The sequence below is a fragment of the Cygnus atratus genome, chromosome 4, assembly GCF_013377495.2.
Source record: "Cygnus atratus isolate AKBS03 ecotype Queensland, Australia chromosome 4, CAtr_DNAZoo_HiC_assembly, whole genome shotgun sequence".
NCBI lineage: Eukaryota > Metazoa > Chordata > Aves > Anseriformes > Anatidae > Cygnus > Cygnus atratus.
The window spans coordinates 44,272,672-44,294,293 of NC_066365.1; the positions used below are offsets into that span (position 1 = coordinate 44,272,672).

The following is a 21,622-nucleotide window of genomic DNA, read 5'->3' on the forward strand; positions in this document are numbered from 1 at the left end:
CTTCAAATCTGGAGGTTGTTGGATGTCCCAGTGTTTTTCCTTGGTGCTGAATGTAGTTCTAAACATGTAACTACAGAGTAACATGGAAGCAGTGGCTCAACATGTTTGGTTTCTCTCTGTGCTAGACTGCGGATGAGTTGTAGCTCACTGTTTGCATTTGGGGGTGGAGTTGGGGGGGGGGGTCTGTGGTGAAAGGTGTGCTTTTTCAACTGTTCAGCACTGTGTAGGCTGTGGATATGCCCTAGAAATAGGCCATATGAAGCTTTATAGCACCATGTTAACCTAATCATAACTAACTTGATGAATGGACAAGCAATTCAGGAACTAAAAAGTAGAGCAATGGGGAAGCACAATGTATGAAGGGCATTCCCTATGTGGTCAACTCGAAGTATATGACCTACTTTATAAATTGTAAAGGTACCTTTATTTAAGAACTAAGACAACAAATGACCCAATTTTTGGGCCCCTCGCTACAAGAAGGACATGGAGGTGCTCGAGAGAGTCCAGAGAAGGGCGACAAAGCTGGTGAGGGGTCTGGAGAACAAGTCTCACGGGGAGCGGCTGAGGGAGCTGGGATTGTTCAGCGTGGAGAAGAGGAGGCTCAGGGGCGACCTTATCGCTCTCTACAGGTACCTTAAAGGAGGCTGTAGCGAGGTGGGGGTTGGTCTATTCTCCCACGTGCCTGGTGACAGGACGAGGGGGAATGGGCTAAAGTTGTGCCAGGGGAGGCTTAGGTTGGATGTTAGGAAGAACTTCTTTACCAAAAGGGTTGTTAGGCATTGGAATGGGCTGCCCAGGGAAGTGGTTGAGTCGCCATCCCTGGAGGTCTTTAAGAGATGTTTAGATGTAGAGCTTAGTGATATGGTTTAGTGGAGGACTTGTTAGTGTTAGGTCAGAGGTTGGACTAGATGATCTTGGAGGTCTCTTCCAACCTAGGTGATTCTGTGATTCTGTAATTTAAACTTACAAGAATTAGCCTTTCTTTGTTATGTTTATAACAGTTCAAATTGAATATTATGCGTTTTATATAACTTTGTGCTTCATTACTCACTCTTATAAGGTGCAGGTTAGAATCAAAAATGCCTCCTATTTTTCAATACATTACTTCAGAATGGATTGTTTTTAATTAGGTATATTCCTCAGATTTTTTTGGTCCCCAACAATTCATTTGTCTCATTCAGTTGAAATGAATACTAAAACTATCAAAGCATTCTTCTTAAAAGAATTAGGCCAATAAAAATGGAACCCAGCTGTCCCCTAGTATTTCTTTCCATATTTTTTGCAATTATATTTTGTAAATAGCAACTAAAGTGTTCAGAGCTAGTTTAAAAATGCAAACCAAAAATGGTTATGCTAATAATACTAGGAAAGAAAACATAACTGTGTACATGAATTAATTAAAACTAATGAATCAAAGCAGTTGTGTGGGGGGTAGTGAACACCCCAAACCATCCAATCAAATCTTGTTCAGTGGCTGCTGCTAAGTATGTCCTCTTCCTATCTTTAAACCTCTTAGCTGGGTTAATTGAAATGTGCTTTACGTGTCTAAAATATGGAATACACTCAGTACATGTCAGGGTACTTCTGAAGATTACAATCAAATGTTACGTGCAGTGGAACCAAAAATATGTGAAGTTCATCCACTTTCATGCTTGTCCCTGGGGGAACGTTGAGATTGCAAGGAAGGGACTCACTGAGCTTGCCTATACCTGAGTGGTATTAGGGTTTCACTCTGAAAGAAAGTCATATTTTTAATAACTTCTATATAATTTTGTGCCGTCACTTCAGCAGTGCTTTTTAAATACACTGGATTAATTCCAGTTTACAATACTAGGTAAAAACCTGTGTGTTTTATATTCAAACTCTAATCTCCACTGGAATCTCTTCATTGTCCTTTTCCCAGGACTCTGGCTAAAGAGAGAACTGGTATTTGAAGTCTCATGGGACCCTGCTGAGTATGCTTATTCTTATTATATGAACAAATAACTTCATCTTGTGTACATATCAAAGCTGCTTTCTTTCTATTCTTGGAATATCATCTACTGCTGTCTAGCCCAGCTGTGGTAGATCAACTTCCTTGAGCAATAATGGTATTGTCATTAATAAGGGCTAAGGAATTCTGCACAAATCATTTCTGTTTTCTCTGGGTGAGTGTGGTTTCTGCACGTGACTCTTGTCTGAGTTGTGCGCACAAACCAATTTTCTCAGGCATTGTTCTAGAACATGAGTGCCACCCATTAGCACAGTTAAGCCACCTAGGCAGCACTGAATAGCCTTGACAATGAAGTTGATTGTGTCCCTGAGCTCAAACATTCCTGGATTGATTGTCACCCTCAATTGCACCTGTTTAGTGCAAATGCCAAAAAAAATATATATTTGAAAACAGCAAAGAATTGCTTTGATATATGTTTATGCAGGAGTTGGAAACTTGAAGATAGCAAATCATTGGGTGTGGTGATTTATAACTGTAGGGTAGACAACACTCTGACATAGTGCACCAAATATTTGGTGTCTTTCAGAAGAAATCAATAGGTCAATGCGGATTGCTGTACATAGACTTAAAAAAAAAACTGTTGATATGAGGTTTTGGGAGGTACACACAAAGGCATACTTCTCAGTTTCTTAAAAAAAAAAAGCCTGGACAATTGACTGACAAAAGTTTTTTTTTTCTTCCCCATACTTTGCTCATTAGAGCGTTTACTGAGATGGTAGATAACTATCTGTTCCATGCCATCTGGCAGCTGTTTGTGTGGAAGGGCCTTGGAGGCATTTCTTCATGCCTTTCTACTAGGGCATCATGGTTCTTGAGTCTGAGACATAGCACTGAAGTTCTATCAGTGTAGTCATATCACATGGTGGTCATATCATACTCCCAAGCTGCTGCCAGCTATACCAGTAAACCCTGCTGTACATGTAGCTGTTTTAACAGCTACATGTGTTCACTTGTTCAGTTGGTCACTTTGGAGATGACTTTGCTATGCCAGCAAGAAAACTCCTTTTGCTGTTGTATGCTGCATCCTCAGCTGAAGTATGTTCATTACAGAATGACAGCAGGCTGTATGCACCAAATACAAAGCAGTAATACTGAAACTTACATGTTCTGCATGTTCCACTCTTGACATTGACTAACAGTCAACATACATTCAGCATATGATGCCTTTCATCTTTGTTCTGTCTGATCTGATTCATTTGGATCTCTGAGATATCACTCTCCTCGCAGCTGCAGATAGGACAAAATAAAAGAGCTGTTAACGTCTGCTTGATTAGCACTGTCAGTTTTATGCTTGAGAAGGCTGACTCTATCCCCTGCAGTGCCCCTTTTATGAACCAGAAAGGGCAAAACTAACACCACATTAAACTATTTATAACACCTTATGGTCAAAATGGCTGACTAATTTAATTTAGAAGAATCTATTGGTGTCTGGGCAGTTGTGAATATCCAATTAATCTGACAACATCCATCACACTATGAGAGACTGGTGTCTGCTTTGCCCGATCTTTCCTATTTTGCTTAAACTGAAGGAGATATAACTAGCTGTGTTTCATATTAGAATAATTATGGGTGAAGTTTCTAAATAAGAATAGTCATGCCTACTTCAAGAGCTTAAATGTAAACAAAGTAAATGCGTTGCAAACTATACCGTAGTATTTCTGAAGAAGCTGAAATATGAAGTGCTTTCAAGCTCTCTTTTGATAAGAGAAATACTGAGGACTTCATAGAGTGCAAATTTAATTTTAAAATACTCAGGGCCCTTGAAAAATGTCAGAGACAAGGAGAATGATGATAGCATCTTAATCTTACATGTACTAAGATCAGCCTCAACTTAAGAAGATATTCTAGAAAAAATATTAAGTATGTTCAGTTATGCATATGGAAGCTTTGGGACTGGATCTTAAGCTTAGTTAAGTTTTGTTGTTACTCTTAAAACTGAAATAGTAGGCCTAGATAACTTATTTCCTCTTGTTCACTACAATTGTTTTTGGGGTATTACAGTTCTTATTTTCATCGATGTAGATTTTTTTTTTGATGTCCTGGATGCTGATAATTTAGAAAGTCTAGATTTTAAAGTTGTCTCTGCTGTTTTAATTCCCAAAGTCATTTGGGGCCATGTTGTTTGAGTTTCCCTTCCTGTTGTCAAAGTTGGGGCCTCCTCTAATTTACAAGAGCAGTTACTCATGTACTGAATGACATCATATCATACATCACTGTACGCATCTGTGTATATAGATGTGTGGGTGAGGATACACGTAACAAAGGTGATTTTTTTTAAAGCCATATATCTACTATATGATGCTCTGTATGTACTAAGCACAAAATGGCAGAGTTGTGCATGTATATAGGGAAACCAGGAAGTAGTCAAAGGGACTCTTATATATGGCTGGCCCTGTTTCTCCTTTTTTCCACTTTTCCCTACTGTCTATGGACTGACAAGTTTTGCTACTGCAGAAACCCACTTGATCCAAAAGGGCACATACTCTTGTACTGATGTTTACTGCCATCTCGAAACTAAAATTCTGTGCATTTTTTCATTCCCCCCTACTGCTACTGCCACAAGATTTCTCCTATGCTTTGGTGGCGACTAGGAACTTTAACTACTTCGACTCTCTATACATCTGTTAATGTCTCTGGAAGAACACCAAGGCTAACCCCGGCTGAGGAACTCGCTCCCTCCTCTTCGGCCCCTCGACAGCGCGAAGCCCCCGATGATCTCCAGCGGTCCCCAACCGCCACTAACGGTCCGCAACGGCCGCTGCCCCGCGGGCGAGCGCGCCCCCTTCTGCCGCCCGGCCCGGCGGGTGCCGGTGCTGGCTCCTCCCATCGTCGTGTTCGGGAGCCGGGCGAGCCCCGCACCCAGCCCCTCGTCCTGCCCCCTCCCCCGGTGCGATGGAAGTCCCTGGGAGCCCTCCTCCTCCTCCTCCTCCCCGCTAGCCGGCGGCAGCCCGGCCCGGTGCAAAATGCTGGGCATGTACGTGCCGGATAGGTTTGCCCTGAAGTCGTCCCAAGTGCAGGACGGGATGGGGCTCTACACGGCCCGCAGAGTGAGAAAGGTGGGTGATTGCCGGCACGGCCCGGCCCGGCTGGGAGCCCTGCCACGTATCGCGGCGGGGCCGTGCCGCGCTCAGCCCCGCTCCGCTTCCGCCCGTCCCGAGCGAGCCGAGCCCGTCGTTGCCTCCGCCCGGCCCGCGGAAGGGGAGCGGGGCGCCCTGCGGGGGTTCCCCCTGCTGTTGTCGCACTTTGTCCCCACTTTATTGCGCTCCTCTGGGTTTGTTTGGAGCGCCCCTGGCCCTACGGCTCGGTAGGGTGGGCGGTGCAGGTCCTCGATCCAGGGCAGAAATCCGGGCCCGGTGGGGGTGCGGTCCAGCTGATCCAGCTGCACATCTCTCATCTCCCGAACGGGCCCTGTCCTGTGATGCCGCCTGACTGCGGTGAAAAATTCTTGATTGTTTGAAACCCCAATTAAAACTGCTCAGGTGGCTTGCTCAAACAACTTCTTCCAACCGCTAGAGGCATACCTAAAGTTACAAACCTTGCAGTAGCATGCACTTCCAGTTACATATGTTTTGCTTTCCATCTTTTTCCAGGTTTTGCTTCTCACAGGGTTGGCAGAGCTGCCTAATTTTTCAGTGGTTTTGTCCACGGGGCTTAGGCACCTTGATGTAGGGGTGCCTAATCTTTAAGCTGTTCAAGAGGGTTAATAGGGGGCAGAGAGTCCAAGCTTTTTATCAGTTAGCTTATTATTATTATTATTATCTTCACAGAGGTTCTGAACATTCATTTGAAACCTTTGGGAATTCATACATGAAGGAAAATTGTAGGCTGCTATCATATATCAATCCCTGGACTCTGAAATAGAATTAACTTTACAGTGAAACTCACTGAAATTGTAACCTGTCAATGTCAATGCTGAAGGTCTGAGTCCCCTTCCTTTACACTGTTGTACATTGAACCATTAGATCTACATGCCAGGGAAAACAGAGCTTTTTCTTAACAGAACTACTCCATGTTGCTTTTGAATTCTCTTTTTATACAGGCAAGGTATATGCAGTCAGAGCTCTGCCTGTATAGCTGTGCCAGCGTGAGCTCCTCATACAGGACATCCTAACAAAACTGAAACGTTGCAAGTGGGATGTGTGTTATATGTGGAACATGGAAGGAAAAGGTGGAGGCAGTTACAGTAAGATCTGTCTGTGTTTTAGGAGTGTGTCATGACAGTGTCTGTTATAGACTTGGTTTTTGTTTGGCATGGAAACCTCTGTGCTGGTAGCACCAACAGTTGTGGTATGCGAAGCCCTGATCAAAAGTCTATGCCTGACAGATGGGCAGACTTTCCTCCTCAGTAGGATGAGGAAACCAGCTTCTGAGTTGTCCTGTGGAAACCAGGCACTGCTTGGAACAGGTATTCCTAAAAACGGTTGACGACCTAAGCACAGTGTGTGGCCATAGCTGCTCACAGAACAGCAGATGTGTAAACAACACAAATGATGCATTGGATATAACCAGACTGTGTGTTACTCTTTTCCCATGGAAAGAAAAATCTGAAGTGCTCTCAATGTTTCTTCCTTTCCAGTAGTGAGGCAGCATTACTACACTTTATGTTTATAATACAGAGTAGCTAATAGCTGACAAATAGTTAAGTAATACCTTGGAGCTCTGGGACTGGGAGGAGGTGTTGAATATGGCAGTAATTGTGAAATAATATATGTGTTCCTGAGTAGCAAATACCGCATCATTTTCTTTCTGATATCACACAACTGTAGTTGTCTTAACTGGAAATCAAACGCATTTCAGATGATCTTATAATCAGAAATTGCAGTAGCAACTTTCCAGATGTTAAGTAATCATGAGGTAGGCCTTGGAAAACTATAGTATTAGCAAAGTTTTGGTAATAATACATTTTGACGTGCTGTTACTTACCATCTTCTTTTGTTCCTTCAGGCTTTATGCCATGTTTTCAATCTTTTGTCTGTAGTCATAAAAGGTGGAAACTTTTTGTTTTGTTACCTTAACAAAAGCTGTGATTCTCTTGTAATTTTTTTCTCCAACAGCTTAACAGTGGCTACAACACCAGAATCTTAAGACCCTTGGTATAGTCTTGAGAAAGAGCTACTACCTTTTCCAGTGTTCTGCTGAGTCTGGAACAAGTTTAATCACTGCTGCTTTTTTGAAAACAGCTGTTGGAAGCAGCTTTTTGACATTTGAATGACGTGCCTTTCATATCTTTCAATCATTTCTATGGTTGACTTCAGACTGTGCTATAAACCTGAGCTTTTTTGATTGGAGAGGAAGTCTTACTATGTTTTTGATTTGTATATTGGTATACGACAGCATATTTATTAGCTGGGACTAATAAATATATGCATACATGTGAAAAAAAAATCATCTTAAAGGCTGAATTAATAATCTCCACAGACTTTTGTATTGCAAGACACCAGATTTTGCCGTGTCCAGTTTCTGCCTTTTGTCCAAATTTGAGAAGCTATAAAAAGTGCTTAGTAGTTTGAATCACCTCCAGTTCATGTTACATTCACTTTATATTACTGGTGGGCATCTTGCCTTTTACTTTCTGTATTGTTTTGAACTTCTACAAGGGCTTAAGCATATTGCAGGAGAGGTTTATTAGTTTGGAGTAGTTGAGCTAGGAATGACATGTGGTATTTCTTGTTTTGAGTCAGTATGCCCTATTAAACTGTTGTTATATTTCACCCCAGAGGTGATGTGTTGTTAAGTGGTGGGTAAAATTAATCCTGTAGGTACTTCATATGGTATGTAGGCATCCTTTGGATTGTGAGGATGAATGTATTACTGAGATGAGGGTTGTGGAAACTTTCAAAGTAGTTAAGGAATAAATTCATCTTTTTTTTGCCCACTTAAGTAGTGTTGTTCTGCTGCTGAAGTGAGTGTAGGAGACTGGCTGTTTCAGGTTCCTTATTCATTAGGTCTTTTAATTATTTCTCTGTGAAACTTACAGAGATTTTTTCTTTTCCTTTCTATAGAACTAATCTAGGTTATAGTCAAACAAGCTTCTTTCATCTTGATCCTTGCTATGAGTGATGGGGGATTCTGCAGTTACAACCATGTCCTCCCTCAGAGCCCAGCAGCTGTAGTGAGCTAGTTTCTTGTTGCACCAAAACTACGTGGTGCTTTGTAAGTGAATGGGAAAAGCCTGTTCAGCTTGGTGTGAGAGGTCTCCTGAAAGTGCCTACCTTATTTTTGCTGAGGCTAGGAAGGACCATACATCTCCAGAACAGAATTCCTCTGCCACCAGCCACCATCTTCCTCATGTTTAAAACAATGAAAGTTGGTATGGAGATCAGTGAGAACTGAAGGAGTTGAAGCCACACAGTGCTAATTTTTACTCTCACTGCCTATACCTGTATCTCCATTGGTGCTTTGGGCTCCAGTCATTGTCTGGTGTTCTTGTCTTTTTACCTCCTTATTCTCCTGGTCCTTTAAATGGAATATTTGTTGAGCACATTTTAATATATTACTCCTCTAGTTTGTTGCCTTGTTATTATGCAATGTCAACTTTCTTTTCAGTTGTTTGTTACCTCCTCAAGTTTCATTTAAAATATATATATAGTTAATTTATTTACTTGGTTGAGGGATCATCCTGTAAGTTTTCTATTCCACCTTTTCCTTGCCACTGTACCTGTAAGCAAGGAAGGAGAAGGAAAAACACATAGCAGGCTGTTCCTGGGATCATGGAATGTGTCTGGGGGAAGGGACTTGTAGACAAGATCGATCCTTTCATTAGCCATAATGTTGTATTTTTAAAGAAACACCAAAGTTGCTTTTTATTGTATAATTATAACCTGTAATGCCTTAAAGTATATAACAGCTTTTTTTATCTTAATATTGCATAAAGGAACATTGTGTTCTGCATTCCAATATATATGGTTTATCAATGCAAATAAGAACAAGAGGAAAAACAGGCCTATGCCAGGTGGAAGTCCTAGTTGAAGTATTTACCCTGCTGCTGGCATGAAATCTATAAAGGGAGGGGGAAAAAAAAAAAACACTTTTGGAAGAACATAGCAATGGATGTTTTCATGATGTGTATTATGACTAGCAGGTGGCATAATATTTTAATTTTTTTTGAAGGCTTGAATTAATTCATAGACACGTGCATATTCCCTCATTTTTTAAACAAGTCCCTCTGTATGTTCAAAACCTCAAAGTTATTTAGTGTTTTGATTTGTGGCACTTCAAAAAGTAGTGTTGCAAATAATCCTGCAAATAAATCTAATGTAAACTTTGTGCTTGCCAAATACTTTGGACTTAATGGGATGTATATTGCAAGATGCTTCCTGAGAATCTTATAAGAAATGTAAGAAATTTGACTTGTAAATATGACCCTTATTTAAAACCAAGAAAAATGCTTTATGCCAAATGGAAAATTAGCATGTACAGGAAAGGTATAGTTTTAAGAGATTCTTTAAGTCATAAAAAGAATGGGAATGAGCTTGAAGTTGAACCCACAAGGATGTGCACCTTTTTGGCTGATAGTGGGCTTCCAAAGCAAAACTGTCCTTTTCCACTTGAAACTAAAATTGAGACCTCTGCTGGAGTTTGGAATTCACTTTTTTTTTTTTTAATATATCCCCTACTGATTCATTTTCTTTTATATTCATTCCTTAGGGTGAAAAATTTGGCCCCTTTGCAGGGGAGAAGCGAATGCCTCAGGAACTGGATGAGGACACAGACTGCAGGCTTATGTGGGAAGTGAGTAGTCTACAGTGAGGACATCACACCTGGCAAAAAGTGCTCCCAGGATTATGTTTTCATTGTAACTTTTTTTTTTTAGTTAAGGCTTAAAGATACTGTAGCTAGACGTTGCACTTACTGATGATATTAGAGTACACTTTTTGTGTAGGAATATTGATAGGGAAATTACTACTTTTAAAGGATAAAGAAATAATAAATGATAATTTCTAATCAATGAAATATGAAACAAAAATGTAACAGCACTATGGAAAACTGTTGAAAATTGTGAGAATTAAAAATGATGAAAGTAATTTGCATATGGGATTGTAAATTACTGAGATTCTGGTTTGTGTTTGCTAACATGTCAGGTCACACAAAGCATTCGCTGCTGTGGTGCCTGTGCTAGCATTTGGCAATTGTAAGATAAGTGAAGTTTTTGTATTTTACTAACATTTGTAATTCAATGTGTAGTTACGAGATCTTTAGCAAAATAAAAACCTGGTGCTATGGGTAGATGAAAATACAGGGGGTTTCGCGGCTTTTCTAAAACATACTAAATCTTGTAATGAGGTCCTTAACACTTGTGTCATAGCTGTGTTTGCCTGTAGCAAAATTCTGTCTGGGTTTACCAGCTGAGGACTTCACACTTTGAAAAATACTTGAAATAACATTTCAAACTTGTTCGAAGCACCTGCTTTTCAGTGCTTCTGTTCCATCTTTGTAATCTGTGATTTCTGCTCTAGTTCTTTGAATAGAATTCATTTCTTTCTTTTTCACCCAAGCAATTTCCATTGAAAGCAAATTTAGTCCTCTTCTACTATGAGAAAGGGACTCATTTTCAAGTTTCTCAGATTTCTGTGGTGTATTTTTCTGTTGTGTGGCACTGTACAAAAAACACATAGGTTTGTCATCTGTATTAAAGCAGTATACATACATTTATTGTAAAATAAATATTTATTTGGAAAAAATAACCCTTTACCATTAACATTGCTGAGCTTCTAAGGAGAGCATGGTACTGATACGGTCTTAGAGCTATAAATACATTCTACACAGTGGAACAATGTGTGAAAATGCTAAAAGCCCATCTTGCGAAACCCAAACTCAATTTCAATCCAGTGATAGAGTGGAAAAATACTCCTTGATGAGTATTAACTCAAGTCTGTGAATCCCTATGCCTTTATTTTTCCCTTTCCCCTAGAATCACCCTATTTTTTGTCTTTTTTATTGTTGTTGTCTTTTTTAATTTGGAGATGTGCCCAAAATACCTATTTCCAAAGAGATGGTGTAGATAGTTCTTTCCCCTGAGTCCTTTGGTTATCCTCAGAGCAGCTGTTTTCATCTTGTTTGTTCTCAGCTGAAAACAAAACAATACAATGTACTTTTGTTATGAATGTTTGCCAAATACAGTACATGTTAATATGCCCTGTCTTACTTGCCTTTTCATGATGTTTCTGCAAGATATTTTAAACTAATAAAATACTTGAGCTAGAATAAGGTTTTTAGAAGGGATGGTGAGTGGATTATAGTTGTGAGAAGGCCTTTAATTTAGGTTGGTTAGAAAGCCATATGATTTTCCAGATGCCTCATTGCTGATGATTAAATGAGATTTATCTGTTTCTATATGACAGAAAATAAAAGGGAAATGCATGTATTTATTGATGACACTAATATGACCCCTTCGACAGCAAACCAGAAAATGAGATTTTTATGAGCTGTTCTAAAACCTTTTCATAATATCTTATTGTAACCTAGTTTTGAGAGCCTTGAAAAGATTCCTGCATACCAAATTTTATGACTTCCTGAATGTTTGAACCTAAGTTGTTCATGTTTACTGAAGTTGATCTGAACATGAGCTTTATAATATAATTTAAATCATGCTGAGAGTAGTCTTAAATTGAAAATTGAGACCAGGAATGCAGAAAGTAAAAAGTAAAACAGTCCAAGTAAATGGTTATTCCAGAGACTGTGGGAGGCAGTCATAGCAACCAGCCAAATTTGTGTGTAGTCAGCTGTACCAAATATATTAAAAATAATTAATATGATGACTATTGGATGAAGGCACAGTCAAGCCTGAGCTCACAGTCTGACTGCAGTCAAAAAAAAAAAAGCATATTCAGGGAGGTCACCTTCAGAAAGAAGGCTAAATAGTAGAAGCTTTTCAATAGGTCAAGTAAAAATTAGCATAGTGTTTTCTTCTCTGTATGTGATGCCTGTGTTCTTAGCTTCAACTTTGTGGAACATTTTTCTGCAGGGAAGCTTACCACATGAATTTCTAGTTGCATAGATTAGTGGTCTGTAATGTGGTCTATTTTGAAGAAGCTCTTCCTATTTCTGTAAGACCAGCGTTGTGAGTTGGCATCTTTAAGACATCACATAGAGACAGAAATGTGCATGTGTTTAGGGACATGGTTTAGTGGTAGACTTGGCAGTGATGGGTTAATGATTGGACCTGATGATCTTAGAGGTCTTTTCTAACCTAAATGATTCTGTGATTCTATGTTATGTTTTCATTTGGTCTTTGGGAAAACATGGAACCGAAAAGAATTTATCGGGTCCAGTGATTTTGTTAAATACAGTTCTGAGAACATTAGGGTTTGTGTTTTAAATTAAATATAGCACTGTGCTACCGGTTTGCCTGCAAATCGCGTAGTTCTGAAGAAATCAAAGGTTTACAGTTGCTCATTCAACAGACTCCAGGTTGGGGAGGGGTCTGAAACTCAGGAGTATTGCATCTAGATGCTTATCATTAACAATAAAAATCATGTTTTCAGCTAATCAAAAAAAATAGAATGCAGAAAAGAGAACTTTTCTTTACATGGTTGTTTGAACGAACATAGATTTTTAAATTTATAAATGTTTAGAATTTAGAAAATGGTTTATAGAAAGCAGGCAGTGTGTTTACTGCCGGCAGCAAAGATGACCATCTGCTTATTTTCAGCGATTTTTTTTCTTCTTCTCTTGCCAGGTGTGCATGGTAAAATGTTTGCATTTGCAGTTGTGAACATTTTTAAGTAGTATACATGGCACCTTGAATGTTTTTCAAAAATGTGGAGATAATTGCAGCATAAAAAGATGGAGTGCATCATGTGGATGGGCATTGCAAGCATCTTAGGTGTTATTTAGAAATCTGTAGGATTCCATCTGGTAACTTATCGAATGATTAGGGGCTCTTTTTTCCTAATGCTTGTATAATAATGTGAAATTTGTTATTGTGGCATATTTAGTGATGTCCTGGTTGATATTGAGGTAAAACCCCCCTGTGCAGTAGCAGTGAATGTCAGGTATTTCATCTTACTGTGAAGATACTTTATATAATCATTGAATAACTTGAGTTGGAAGGGACCCACAAAGAGGATCATTGAGTCCAACTCCTGGGTCTGCACAGGACCACTCCAAAATCGAGCTATGTCCGAGAGCATTGTCCAAACGCTTCTTGAATTTTGGCAGGCTCGGTGCTGTAACCACATCCCTGGGGAGCCTGTCCCAGTGCCTGACCACCCTCTGGGTGCAGAACCTTTCCCTGACATCCAGCCTGACCCTCCCCTGTCCCAGCTCCATGTCGTTCCCTCGGGTCCTGTCGCTGTCCCCAGAGAGCAGAGCTCAGCGCCTGCCCCTCTGTTCCCTTCGTGAGGGAGCTGCAGGCCGCCATGAGGCCTCCCCTCAGCCTGCTCTGCTCTGGGCTGAACAAACCAAGCGACCTCAGCCACTCCTCACATATCTTCAGATCTTCAGAGCCTTCACAGTCTTCATAGCCCTCCTTTGGTCGTTCTCTAATAGTTTTGTGTCCTTTTTATACTGTGGTGCCCAAAACTGCACGCATTGCTCGAGGTGAGGCCGCACCAGCACAAAGCAGAGCGGGACAATGATTTCCCTTGACTGGCTAGCAGTCATGCTTGATGTAGCCCAGGAATATTTGACTTAGTTCAGTGACGCCTTGTGTGTTAATTTTCAAGAAGATAATTTTTAGTGTGTGCTTTGTATATGTATATATGTTTTAGGTAGTGGGTGACCAAATATTAAGGGTGTTGTAGTAAAATGGAAAGATATCTTGCCACGGATTACCATGCATGAATTTGAACCTCATTCTAGGTTCATGCCAAAATCCATCTATGCTTAAATATGAAGTGAAGTGCCACTTAATTATTTGGCCTGGGAAATTAAAGATGACTATGTGTTGTGGTTTGGCTCTGGCAGGCAGCTGAATGCCACCCAGCTGCTCACTCACTCTCCCTAGGTGGGCTGGAGGAGAGAATTGGAAAGGTAAAAGTGCAAGAACTCATGGGTTGAGATAAAGAAAGTTCACTAGGTAAAGCAGAAGCCATGTACGTAAGCAAAGCAAAACCAAGAATTCATTCACCCCTTCCCATCAGCAGACAGGTGTTTAGCCACTGACAGGAAAACAGGGCTCATCATGAGTACCGGTTTCTTGGGAAGACAAATGCCATCACTCCCAACGTCCCCTCCTTTCTCCTTGTTTCCCCCAGCTTTTATTGCTGAACATGGTGTCATATGGAATGGGACATCCCTTTGGTCAGCCTGGGCCATTTGTCCTGGCTCTGTTCACTCTCAGCTCCCTGTGCACCCTCAACCTCCTTGCTGGCAGGGCAGCATGAGAACCTGAAAAGTCCTTGGCTCTGTGTAAGCACTGTTCTGCAACAACTGAAAACGTTGGTGTGTTATCACAGCTATTTTCATTAAAAGTCCAAAACTCAGCATTGTGTGAGCCTCTACAAAGAAAATTAACTGTGTCTCAGCCAAAATCATGACACTGTGTGTCTGGTGACATGACTCCCTAAATAAATAAATAGAAACTCCAACTTACCTCCATTGGTTACAGAAACTACAGGAACATCTTGGTCATGGTGGCCAAAAGTGCCTCAGAACCAGATAGGTGCTAGCTCAGGATGGTCTTCTGAACTACAGCAGGAAACCTCAACTTCTGTGGATATGCCTCTTAATTTAGAGGAAGTAGGGATAAGGTTCCCGTGTCCTGTTTAAATACAAAAACAACAACAAAAAAGTGTGATATCATCTATTGGTGACTAGGCTTTTGAGGTCTATTCCTAGCTCTTTCACTGTTTTCTCTTGTTGACAATAGGCACATCATATAATCCTTGTACATCTTTGTTGATCTATGAAGATGACTGAATCCTGTATTATTTAGGGGTGGTCTCACAAGACTTAAGAGCATTTGTAGTTTGGTAGTCTTAGAAAACCAATTAAAAAAACTTCTGGGCTTGAGTTCAGGCCTCATTAAAATAGTTTTAAAGTCATTTCTGGATTGACCACTGTAGCTTGAGGATCCTAAGGAATGCATCTCAAGCTAACTGGGTATTTTTTATTAATTGAAAATTTGAGTTAAAGCTAACTGTATAGAAACTGGGAAAATAACATTAAAACATGGAATTATTCATGTAGACAGGTGGCAGGTTCAAATGTCACAATTTTTAAAAACAAATATGTTCATTAGTATTATAGGATTGATCCTACTTCACTGAATTTTCAGGGAGCCTCAGTCCTGTAAAAATGTTTTGCTTCTATTTTAAATGTTTTATAACTATTTATGAAAGACTAAAAATATTCAGATGTATGGGGAAAATGCAGTAAATAGCTTGCAGGTACTTTAAGAAAAGCTTCCTTAAAGCATTTTCTACTTCAGTTTGTGGTATGCAAAAGCGTTTTTCCACTTCCTCCCTCAGAAAGATATCCTCCATTTTCCAACAATTTTCTGCCATCAATAGTTGTGGTAGGCAGGTTGTCCTGAAGATTCTTGGAGTGGTTCAGTGACTGGAAGGGAGTCTCCGGGGAGCAGACTGGAAGTTTTGTGGCAAAATGAATCCTGTTTACTTTTCCAGGTCTCATGTGGAGTAAGTGGTAAGACTATGTGTGTGAATCCTTGTAAAAGAGGGTTCTGTGAGATAAAGAAGGTTAAGAAACCTTAGCTTATTCAATATGGGAGTTTGCTTGTCACGCTCCAGAAAGCTACTTGCTGAGTCCTAGTTCTGTAGGGTAAAGAGCTAAATTAGTAGTAGTATCTTTAAGTTTCTTGAGGAGCATGTAAGCAGGTTGACACTGTCTTCCGTTTTTCTTCTCTTGCTGTTGTAGCTAGCGCAACTGCCAGGGCTGGGAGGAGATACTGAAGCTACACAGTACGTTTCTCATGTTTTCCAGTGTCACCGATTGGGGATGTAGGAGGGAAAATTCCTTGTTGCTGTGGCTAGTAGAATCACATTGGCTTATAGTACATCTATCTTAGTGACAGCCATCTGTGATCCTGTTTTCTTGGAGGTCTAAACAGATTTACAGGTAGAGCCATGTGAAAGCATTTTTGATTGTATTTGTTGATGTATCTTCTAATTAAGTTGATTTTCTTGTTTGCTAATCACAACACAAGGCAGAAGTATGACTGAGCAGGCTGTTACTGGAGAGAGCATCCTTTGGGACGTATTCCAAACTTCATTTCAATTTGTTAATAGTTCAACTTGGGTGATATTTAGGTACTCTTTTCAGTTTGAGGATTATATTTGCAAAGCAAACAGACTAGCTCTTGTTTGTTGTTGTTGTTTTTATTTTTATTTTTTTTTAAAAAGAAGGTATTGATAAAGTTTGAAATTCCTTGCCATGGTGCTCAAAGACACATCTAGGAAACTCACCCATTCACCCAACCAGTGAAAAAAGAATGGTAAACGTCTAGTCCACGTTAAGTACGGTATTTTGACTTTTTCTTGTCTTCTTCCTCACATCTGTGTATTTAATGCAGCATTATTTCTTTATGAGGTGGAAAAAAGCAACAGGAAGTATAGCAAGTTTTCAAGGAATTTATTGTATTCTTATATCAATAGTTTCCTTACGTGTTAAGTCTTTGCTTTGTGTTTGATATTTCTTCGCGAATTGACAGAGAATAAGAAAGCACAACTGAGATGATTGTGTATCACTGAAGTGAGTGTAAATTATCGTTACATAATTTAAGGATCAAACAAATGAAGAAGAAAAATAGATGAAAAGGGAGGTAATGTATGTTTTTTATAATAGGATCTTGATTCCGTTTCTAATCCAAGTCAAGATATGATGGAAACCTTTATAGGATTTGCATGGTGGGCCTCTCTAACCCAGTTTTTGGGTAGCTTTAGCTATATCATGAAGCCATTAACTTGACTTTAATTGCTCACAGATGTTAATCTTCATTGTAAACTATTTTCACTCAGACAATGTGCCTGGCAGAGAAGGACTTGGGAGTACTGATTGATAGTTGGCTGAATATGAGCCAGCAGTGTGCTCAGGTGGCCAAGCAGGCCAACAGCATCCTGGCTTGTATCAGAAACAGTGTGGCCAGCAGGGCTAGGGAAGTGATTGTCCCCCTGTACTCGGCTCTGGTGAGGCCGCACCTCAAGTACTGTGTTCAGTTTTGGGCCCCTCGCTACAAGAAGGATGTCGAGGTGCTTGAGAGAATCCAGAGAAGGGCGACGAAGCTGGTGAGGGGTCTGGAGAACAAGTCTCACGAGGAGCGGCTGAGGGAGCTGGGCTTGTTCAGCCTGGAGAAGAGGAGGCTCAGGGGCGACCTTATCGCTCTCTACAGGTACCTTAAAGGAGGCTGTAGCGAGGTGGGGGTTGGTCTATTCTCCCACGTGCCTGGTGACAGGACGAGGGGGAATGGGCTAAAGTTGCGCCAGGGGAGGTTTAGGTTGGATATTAGGAAGAACTTCTTTACCGAAAGGGTTGTTAGGCATTGGAATGGGCTGCCCAGGGAAGTGGTTGAGTCACCATCCCTGGAGGTCTTTAAGAGACATTTAGATGTTGAACTTAGTGATATGGTTTAGTGGAGGACTTGGTAGTATTAGGTCAGAGGTTGGACTCAGTGATCTTGGAGGTCTCTTCCAACCTCGATGATTCCGTGATTCTGTAATGTGAGGTTCTGCTCTGTGGTTATTTAGAACTGGGTGGTGATTGCAGTATAGTCAATGCAGCACTTCTGTAAGGCTTTGGTGGGAAGGAGAGCTGTTCAGGAGGTAAATGCATCACTAACATGTCTTTTTGCATGAAGTTGGGATTTGCATTTATGATTTACAGTCATTCTGCTCAAGTTCCTGGTGGAAACAACAGTTCCAGCAATGAGCAGGTATTATTTCTCAATGGAGTTGTCAAAGAATCACAGAATGGCTGAGGCTGGAAGACACCTCTGGAGTTTATCTGGTCCAAACCCCTTGCTCAGGAAGGGCTACCTAGCTCTGGTTGTTCAGGACCATGTCTAGGTGGCTCTGGAGTATCTCTTTCCAAGGATGGAGACTCCACTGCCTCTCTGTGCAAAGTGTTCCAGTTCTTAGTGTTATATAATATTATTTGCAGATGCATTTAAATATATAGGTTTGACACTTTTTACTCTGGTTAATCTGTGTGTTTGAAAGTAAAACAACTTTTAAAGTTCAAAATATTGGCACCTTTTCATGATAAGTCTCTCTTAAGATAAGTGTCTTTGGAAGATTAGTAATACATTTTGAAGACTTATTTGTTTGGAGAACTACAGCAGTTTTTTTGTTTGTTTTAATCTGAGAACAACATGCTGTCACCAGCTCTCACGGTAATGGAATACAGTTTTTGTTTCTAATGGTATCTTTAAAGTTTAGTTAATTTAATCAGTCATACTGAAGGAATATGATATTGCATCTATTAGAAATAAATACAGCAAGAATGTGGGCAATTTAAATACAAAGCAATGACAACAATCTAATTTTGATCTTGCGTAGCTGAAATCCCCAGCTCTTAGAAAATACCTACTCTGGACACTTCTTGTTGACAGATGAAAATATGTTCCTTATATAAATAAGTCATACGGAATTTGTGTGACTCTATGACCTTTTTTCATGGCTCTTTATCTTTTATATCAGATTTAAATGACATGCTATTTAAAACAAAACCAGCAAGCCACTGGCAAAGTGGCAGCTATGTTGTTTCAGCAGTATTTCTTTTTGTTTTAAGGGCAAAGAATGACTTAGAAATAGTAACCTAATTTTAACTATTATTTTCATGTTGTCAGTGGAAGCTGGAATTTTGTCACAGTCATAAAAATTCTATGGATCTATAATGATACCCAAAAGCCTCTGTTAAGAAGATGACATATATGTGCAATTCTTTCTTTAAAATGGTGGCTAGCAGGGAAAATTTGCTTGATCTGGTGTTAAAAGTATCAGTAAATATTATTTGGGGAGGTGGGTTCTACTACTACTGAAATTCTGGAGTGGAAACAATGGAATGACTCATTAGTTAAAGCTGTCACACATCTGCCTTCAGTTCTGCAGGGCAGTTCTTTAAAGTGTCTTCTTCACTTAGTGAGCAAAACCTGAGCATGTTTGTTTCCCAGGCTAAACAATTTACAGCCCTTCACCTATGTAGTATGTTAATTTGTTGTTACTGAAATCATCTCCTATTCTGATACAGTTCCAGCTAAGCATAATTTAAAACTGACCAACTGTTCACTGAGGCTACGTATATGTCCTTTGGATAGGTATATATGAAGGACATTCAAGTGAGCTGTAAAACAAGATATACGGGATAGATCAATGCAATTATATTGATCCTTGTTCTGAAGATAGTTCTCAGGAAGTGCTGGGGGTGTGGGTGAAACACCAAAAAAAACCTCTCAAACTTCCAAGACTTGAAAGGGAAACAAGGAATATAGTTTTCAAAAAGTGCTTTATAGGTTTCTGGGACATTTAGGATTGGTGTGGGACAGATATGTTAAAAGCAAAGTTAACAATAGTGAAACCATATTTGCTGGATTTGGAATTTGGAAGAAGAAAAGTTGCGTTTGGTGATAAACAAGGATAAAGAACATTTAGTGATGGAACAGTGGGATAGGAATGGAGACAGAATTGATAATTCAAGTTTGGGCTTGTAAGTTGCTTGAACAATTGGTAATTTTGCAGAAAAGGGAAGCTGCAAACAAACAAAAGTTGTGTTCAGATTTAGACGTACTCTGTAATTGTTTGCAGTTAAGATTGAGATTTCTCTGGAGACGTGAGACTAGGTAGAAAGAGTTGGATTTAGGATTTGGCAGAAAAGGGTGAATAGGATCTGCTAGAGAAAGAACATAATGAGCAAAGGACAAGGCAGTCTAGAAGATCATAGAGTCATAGAATGGCTTGTGTTGGAAGGGACCTTAAAGGTCATCTAGTCCCAAGTCCCCTGCCACCCACTAGACCAGGTTGCCCAAGTCACATCCAGCCTGGCCTTGAACACTTCCAGGGATGGGGCATCCACAGCTTCTCTGGGCAACTTGTTCCAGTGCCTCATCACCCTCTAAGTGAAGAATTTCTTCCTAACATCTAATCGAGATCTCCCCTTTTAGTTCAAAGTTCCCCATTGTCCTATCACTATTGGCCTGTGTAAAAAGTTGTTCTCCATCTTTTTATATAAGCCCCCTTTAAGTACTGAAAGGCCGCAATGAGGTCTCCCGGAGCCTTCTCTTCTCCAGGCTGAACAGCCCCAGCTCTGTCAGCCTTTCTTCACAGCAGAGATGCTCCAGCCCTCTGATCATCTTAGTGGCCCTCCTCTGGACCAGCTCTAACAGATCCACATCGTTCTCGTGCTGGGGGCCCAGACCTAAATGCAGTGCTCCAAGTTGGGCAGAGGAGGGACAATTCCCTCTCTTGACCTGCTGGCCATGTCTCTGTTGATGAAGCCCAGGATGCAGTTGGCCTTCTGGGCTGCAAATGTGCACTGCTGGCTCATGCTGAGCTTTTTGTCCACCAGAACCCGCAAGTCCTTCTCTGCAGGGCTGCTCTCAATGAGTTTTTCTCCCAGTCTATGCTCATGTCTGGTGTTGCCCCGACCCAGGTGCAGCACCTTGCACTTAGGCTTATTGAACCTCATTAGGTTCTTGTGAGCCCACTTCTCAAGCTTGTCCAGGACTTGGAGGCAGCTAAGTTTATAACCTTAATTTGTAGGAAAATGGTCAGTGACAGACTGAATGACAAAAGACAGGGAAGTATGAGAAGAATTAGATATACTGGAGGAGTGAAATGCTGGCATTAAAACATGTAAAGGAGAAGAACTCTGAAAGGAAATCTGGAGAAGGGATGATAGGATTTGAATGGGAGAGGACCTCTCAGATTATGTCAGTTTCTGGCAAGATAGTAAGCAGAGGTGGACTTGACAAAATAAAGTGGGAGGAAAGAACATGAGCAAAGTGATCATACTGTCAGATGAGTGAGACCCAGGAGTCAGTCATAAAGCAGAGAGGTTTGTTTAGTAGAGGAAAGGCTAAGAAAAGAAACTGGGAACTCAACAAAAGAAACTGACCCCAGTTGCTGGATTTGAGTTGCTTACATATTTTGAGGTGGATAAATGCACTTACATAGAAAAATATGAATGTGCAGCACAGCTGTGAGTACCTGTTGAATGCAAGATCATCTTGCTGACACCAGCACACATTAACGTTTTACTTGTTAGTATATGTTCAGTAGATATGCTAGATGGTAAGTTTTAATTTTGTGTTGATTTTTTTTGAATGTTTCAGGTTCGTGGCAGTAAAGGTGAAGTCCTTTATATACTGGATGCAAGCAATCCACGCCATTCTAACTGGCTGCGTTTTGTCCACGAGGCTCCGTCACAAGAACAAAAGAATCTGGCAGCCATCCAGGTAGATTTGGTGGATTCCTACCATTTGCTTCCTGTGATTAATTTGTAAATTTGATCTCCTATTTGATCTTTGTCTCTTGCAATAAAATTGTAAGATCTGAGAAACATAGTAGCCATGCTGCTTTCGTTTTCCTACCTTTTTTTTTTTTTTAGAAGTGAGCAGTCGTGCTTAAATATGGTACCATAAATACAAGATTGAAAGACTGAAAAGACTGTCGTTAGTTAGAACCTGGTATTCTTTGAAAGATCTGTATTAATTGACTGAGATGGACTTGCACTGAG

General features: G+C 40.4%; 1 protein-coding gene across 5 annotated transcripts in view; it reads left to right on the forward strand.

Moving 5' to 3' along the window:
* The first annotated feature begins 4,860 nt into the window (after positions 1-4,860).
* The window catches only part of PRDM5 (PR/SET domain 5), an 88,865-nt gene continuing 72,103 nt past the window's right edge, over positions 4,861-21,622 (forward strand). For all 5 annotated transcript variants that reach the window (XM_035551838.2, XM_035551851.2, XM_035551842.2 and 2 more), the window contains exons 1-3: positions 4,861-5,049; positions 9,641-9,724; positions 21,219-21,341. In XM_035551838.2, coding sequence (XP_035407731.1) covers positions 4,957-5,049; positions 9,641-9,724; positions 21,219-21,341 — 300 coding nt within the window. In that variant the 5' untranslated portion in view covers positions 4,861-4,956. The remainder of the gene's footprint in view (positions 5,050-9,640; positions 9,725-21,218; positions 21,342-21,622) is intronic.